Genomic DNA, 7,085 nt, shown 5'->3' on the forward strand with positions numbered 1-7,085 from the left:
CCAACTGATCAATTAGTTGTTATTTTTAAGAGTTTCGTTATAAGGTAGTAAATACCACATCCTATAATCATCGTAGATAGATAAATATGTTATTAGGAGTGTTTTTCCAATATCGGTACCTTGGTACTTATAGGTACACGATTACATTTTTAGAGAATAAAACAATTTTTAACATATGTATACAATATTAAATTTATTTCCCATATAGTAATTTTTATAAATTATTTATATTTAATTAGGTAAATTTAACATGCACTTCAATCCCTAGCACATTATACTATTGGGCATTTTTTAGCAACTTTTTTTCCAACTTTTATTAGTGGTTAACCTCCTGTAAATTATATTTGTTTTAATTCAAAACAAAAGTATGTATCATTTTATAATAAGGAAATAAAATTATCTCTGAACTAGGTACCTACCTATTTATTAATAGTTACTTCAGTATTCACTCTATAATATACATATATTTATATTAGATTAAATAAACATGAGCATTATACTGGTAATATTTTTAATTCTTTTTTTATATTTCTTGTGATAATTTTGTTTAAATGTCTGACAAGTTCACCATGCAATTTTATCACTCATTAATTAAAATTATACCTTTACAATAAAATATAATTAGAACAGCATAAGTATAATTTTTCACATTTTTATTGCTCATTATTACTAGTATCTTTTTTAAAAATGTTGACCGATTCGTTTTTTTAAATTTTGAATTAATGTTATGTTTATTATAATATATTCTATATACAAACCTAAACAAAACTCAGTTTAAAATTTGAAGATAGATCCCATTATATAAATAAGGATATCAAGTTTTAAAAAAAAAAAGTGTTAATCATAACAATGATATTTTAGTATATTGAGTAACTACTGTTTAAATAATAAGTTTTTTGTTTTACCTACCTAATTTTAATTTCCTGGATATAAATTTTGATATACTTTTTTTTTCAGATGAATAAAAATTGAGAATAATAAGAATTCAATTAGGTAATTGAAGAATTCTTAGAAAAAAAAAGTCGCTGTATGTATTATGTTATAAAGAAGGAAAAATGAATAACAAAGAGTATTCACACTTTTTTGGCACAACGGAAACTGAAAGTGTGTTGAATGTTGATTATCCTATAGAAAGTTCATCATCAGTAAGACCTATACCAATAAAGAAAAATGGAGATCTTAACTTGTTACAAAATGATGGATTTGAATTGTTTGATACATCTAATGATTTTATTCAAAATCATATGGTAGTCAATAATTCGGATCAAAATTTGTTCACTAATAACGATTCTGGGCGGATAGGAAGATCTGATGATATATCTTTCATAAAAATGGGTGAAGAAATTTTACAGGTAAGATAATTCTTATTATTTTATTAATACCTTTGTGGTCTGTTAATTTTTATTTCCCCCCCCCCCCCCCCCCGATAATTATCTTCTTAAGATTTTAAATGACTAGTTTGATAATCATTTATACTTGTAGATGAACATTTTTCAAATTTTTTTATCTTAAAGATGTTATGAATAAGCCCTTTTACAATTTTCAACAGTTTTCATAACATTGGTAAATTTGTGTGGTTAGGAAGCTGTTATTTGTTTATTATATACATTTTTTTTCGTTCTTTATTTTGAGAGAAAATAGTTAAGTATCCATAGGAAATATATAACAAATTCAACAATTATTAAAGCATTTTATATAAAATGTATGTAAATAACTTAAAATAAGTGTTGTGCAATTCATATAATATTTAATACACTTAATTCGTATATTATTTAATGTACTTAAAATTGGATTACTTAACAAATAAACATATGGGGGGAAAAAAAATAAAAATTTACATACCACATTATTATTATTATTATTTATAAAATAATAATAATTAAACATATTTAATATAATTAATATTATCATTACTTCATTTACCAATATATTATGATAAATATTTATTATTTTATTAATGATTATTTTCTCTTCTGTTTATTTAAATAATGATTCAGTAACTGCCAAAATAACTGTTGACTAATACAATAAATAATTACATGAGATGTATATTAATGATTTGTCTTAAGATAAAATAACCAACTTAATATTTTGTTGGATTTATATGAGAACTATTTTTGTGTATGGAATATAGATAATATGCATGTACAATTCAAATTACTCTAATTTACTCTAAACAAATTTAATTTAAGATTTATGAAATTAACCAATAATCAAAAAATTATACATATATATTCACATTTCCATATTATTTTGCAATACATTGTTCATACAACTTTTTTATATTATATTTAGCGCAATTCATTACTGCATTAGTTTATTACATCTTGTAGCCCCTGTGTAAATCAAATTTATTACACATACCTATAAATAAATTAGAAGATAAAACTTTGTTCAAATTATAATATATTATTGTATTTAATGTTTTTTTTTTTCAAATTATGATTCATAATTTACATTGTAAAGAAAATTATTATTAAATAAATAGTGTTAAATATTTAATTTTGTAAATATAACTGATAGTTATATTTGGATTGATTATAAATTATAATGAAATTTCGGTAACATTTGAAAATTAGAAAAACACTTTTGGACCGTGCAGTAAGGGTATATCGGTAATTTCTAATTTTATTTGCTGTTGTGTTTTTGATAATTTGAGCGGTAATTGGGAATGGCCTTTTTAGAAATTATATCAAGTCATACATCTTTTAATATTATATACCAACTTTAGAACATTATCAAGTTATATATAGATTGTTTTTAAACTCAATTTAATATTTAACAGTTTAGTTTTAATAACCAGTTGAACTTAATCAAAGATTTCTATAAGTATTTTTCAACAATTAATTTACATTAAGAGGCCGCTAAACTCGTATACATTCTCTCTGTCTTACAAACTGTACGCTTCTCAGATCACGTTTAGGTCTCTTAGTTTAAAAATTAGAGTGAATTGAGTTTGACTTCTCATAAAATTTAGAAGTAAGAATATTATGTAGTGAACGCCACATATGGTATTTTTATTTTTTAATTTTAAAGTAAGTAATAAGTATTTATAATTGTGAATTGTTTGTGCATTTTAAAATAATCATAACTCGCTTTAAAATTAAAATCCAAAAAATAACTTATGAGTTTCACTAGATAACAATCTTACCTTTAGATTTTATAGGAGGTCAATAAATTACTCTAGTTTTTAAGCTGACAGCTAAACTTGATCTGCTGAGCGTACAATTTGGTATGTTATGTATTTGTAAGACAAGAAGCATGCATGTGGGTGTAACGTCTTAATCATTGCTTAGTTTTAAGTTTAAAATTAAATTTAAGTTGACTAGAAGTTTTATTTCAAGATATGTTCTTCTTCTCCAATATATATGAACATTTTGGAATGCTTATGGCTAAAAATGTATTGATTATTGGTTTACTAATGCAGGTAGATCAATCCAATTTGCTTCACGGACCTACATTAGCTGAATTAAATGCCTATGGTAGTGATAATTTATTAGAAAACTTCAATTTTGATGATTTGTTATTACTACCTGATTCAGAACTGTTTGAAATACCTGACACATTAATGAGTTCATACTTGATGGATCATGCTGTGGATACTAGCCCTATTAACAGACCAAGTTCTTCAAAGTCTGGCTTTCAACATTCACCAAATAGTTGCAGTTCTTTTTTATCACTTTCTCCAGGTCAAACAAATTCAATAACACTACAAGAACTCTTGAAGAAAGAAACAAAATCACAAAAGTGTCTATCTCCTCCTATATTTGGAACTAGTGTTCCGGGATCAGGATTTATGCTGGCCAGCAAATCGAGAGAAAATTTTTCGTCATCAGCTCCTACTCATTGTGGACTTAACCAGATGTGGCAGCATAGAAAACCTCGACAGCATTTATTATCCACTAGATCATTTGCAGAGGCAGGATCTACTTCCTCGCTTTCAACTGGTTAGTTTAGAATAAACTTTAATTGTAAATTATAAAAAAAAATATCATTTTTTATTTATTTAAGGAGGTATTTTGACTCCAAGAACTTATGGTTTTTCATTTAATGAAACAATCGGTGATTCTGATAATAATACAGAACAAGAAAAAACCTTTTCATCTGATATCGGTTGGTTTTTAATAAATATAATTATATGCTAATAAATACAACATATTCCTTCTTATTTTTAAATAAATAGATTCAAAGGGCAGTGCAGGTGGTAGAACATCTGCTGAATCATCTTCACATAAAGATAAATTTTTTTGGCAGTACAATGCTAATTCTAAGGTTCCTAAAGGTCAAAGATTAGTATTAAAATGTAAGCTAAAGGATTCCCATTGTTTAAACGAGATTATTGATCCAGTATTTAGTCCGAATTGTCCAATCAAAGGAATTAAACATAGGTTAATTGTAAAAATTTGTTTATGAATTAAATTTAATATTAGTAAATATTTAAATGTTCTAGTGGTAAACCAAGAAAGGGAGATGGTAATAACCTAACACCAAATCCTAAACAATTACAGTTAATTGGCAGTGAATTGGATAAATGGAATAAAATTATAACTGAAATGACACCAGTCAGCGAGTTGCCATTTGATCTTAGAAAAAATGCCCGTAAAGAAAAGAACAAATTAGTATCCAGGTACATTTTATTGTTAAAAATAAGATTTTAATTATATTTGATTTAAACCATAATGTATGATCTTAGGTATCATTTTATCTTATTAAAAATAAAGATTATTCATACTATTTGTGAACGCTTTACACAGTCTGCTAAGATTGTCACAGTATGTGATGGACTTAATTTTAATGATTGTGTGTGTATGGTATAAAAATCTTTCATATATTAAAAAAATTTATTCCGTTAAGAAATATATTTAATCTTAATTCTTAAAACTGATAATTATATTAATAATCTATAGTAGCACTGGCTTTAAATGGCATAATTATTTTGTGTTATATCACAAAACTTGGAGTAGATTGGGATATATTATATTCTGGTCTTAAATTAAAATTTATATCTTATACTAATGATTTATTTTAGAATTTCATAACATATTTATTTATTTTACAAATTATTGAATTTTATAAAAGTATTTTTAATGCTGCAGATTTTTTTATTTATTGTTTAATGTTTAGGTTTATAGTTTGTTTGATTAATATTTAATTCAAATTATGTATAATCATTTTATATTTGTAGAGCATGCCGGTTGAGGATAAAAGCTCAGCATGAGGCGAACAAAATAAAACTTTATGGATTAAGAACTGAACACAGTAATTTTTTCTATTGAATTAATTTAAAATTTTACTTTAATACTTTAAAATATTGGATGATAGATCCAAGCATTTATGTTTATAATTGAATTATAATTGAGTTAATTTTTCTTAGGGCGTTTAAGTAATGCTATAGCTCAAATGAAGAAGTTATTTCTAAAAGAAAATCATGGATTGTCAAATGCCAGTGAGAAAATTATAAAATATGCTACTAGTAAGTTTTTGTATTATAATTAGGGCTCGTAAGTTCATACCCTAAAAAATGCCTAAATAAGCATGCATTTATGCACCCAAATTGACAAAATATGAATTGATATATGCCTTAAAAAGTTAAAAAAAAAAATATGCGTTCATACGCACCAAATATCTAAAATTATGCATGTCAAAAATGTTTACATAAAACAATCATAAACAATTACGAACATACGCGCACACACATCATAATAACGACTAAAATAGTCTCCAGTTATTCACTCTCCAAATTCCATAAACTAATGTAAAATAATCAAGAAGATAAGACAATTTCTATTTTAAATTTTATATATAATATTTTCCATTTGGATTTTTGATAGAATCAATTAGAATCTAATAGAATCATTCTATCTAATCGTAATGTTTGGGTAGTTCTGCCGAAATATATTTTGTCTTTGGCATTACTGGAAATCCCTCAAATTATCCCAAAATAATAAAAGAAAATTGGTTCTCATAGAAGTCAAAGGTCACTATTCTAATCAATACTGACTTCTCCAAATTTTACTTATCAATAAAATAGTTCAAATCAGTGTACTTAATCAATATTTTTTTTATTCTTATTCTTATTTTATTGTTAAGGATTAAAAGTAGCTGGGGAAACTACACAATTTGTGAACGAAGTTCTCGAGAAAACCAAATTAGGTGCACCGCAGGGTGGCTTGGATGAGCTATAGCTGCTGAGAATCAAGTACTAAAGATGATCACCAAAAACTCTCATTATGATTAAGTTGACCACCAAATGTTATTATTGAATAATTATACATTTGTCAGTCAATTATAAAATCCTACTACTTCCCAGAAAGTATGTTAATTTGTTCAAGATTAACAGTATCATTAATGATACTTTAATTCTTAATAACTTGATTTATCTTTACTTTTTTGATAACTTGGAACTATTAAGTACAACCTTATATTGAATGCTTTTTTTTAAATTAGTATTATTATTAAATTAAAGTCTATCAATTTTTTATTTTATTATTTTATATTAAGTATCTAGTGAGTATAATGCATATAATTTTTTTTTCTATTATTTTTATTAATTTTTTGTAGCTATGGTCGTTATTAAATTGTTGTTACCTGATTGGAGTATTATTCTGTATCTGTAAATAAATAAATATGACTATTATTATTAAAATGTAACTTTTATGTGGTTTGTTGAAATAATTTTGATTTGTTCTCAATATTTTTTGTTTTATGTTTTGCCTCTTTTGAGCAGCATAATATATTTTTACTGTCATGTAAATATGTTCGGTTATTATTACTTTTTAATTATCATTTGTTTAGTATTGTTAAGTAAGGCATAAATTTAACTCTGCAGGATTTTGTGTGTATAAATTTGATTGAGTAGAACCATTTCGGCATTTCATTACAGTATTGTTTAATATAATATAGTAAGCTACCTTACTATTAAACTAGTTGTATTGTTGATGTAATAAAAATTACTTTTTAACTATCATGTGTTTATTATTGTTAAGAAAATGCGTGGATAATTGGTATTAATTAGTTAATACCAACGGAATACCTTGGTTCCGTCTATTTCTATAAGTCGATGATTTATGGATATATGTAACTAT

The 7,085-nt window shown here is 24.9% G+C and overlaps 1 protein-coding gene across 1 annotated transcript; it reads left to right on the forward strand.

The window, feature by feature from the left end:
• Positions 1-1,055: 1,055 nt before the first annotated feature.
• LOC132933388 (protein CREBRF homolog) lies at positions 1,056-6,185 on the forward strand. The gene is made up of 8 exons (XM_060999682.1): positions 1,056-1,352; positions 3,428-3,947; positions 4,012-4,113; positions 4,184-4,388; positions 4,451-4,627; positions 5,186-5,259; positions 5,375-5,473; positions 6,091-6,185. Exons 1-8 carry the CDS (start codon positions 1,056-1,058, stop codon positions 6,183-6,185), a joined length of 1,569 nt encoding a protein of 522 aa, XP_060855665.1.
• Positions 6,186-7,085: the final 900 nt, after the last annotated feature.

Source organism: Metopolophium dirhodum, chromosome 1, assembly GCF_019925205.1.
Source record: "Metopolophium dirhodum isolate CAU chromosome 1, ASM1992520v1, whole genome shotgun sequence".
NCBI lineage: Eukaryota > Metazoa > Arthropoda > Insecta > Hemiptera > Aphididae > Metopolophium > Metopolophium dirhodum.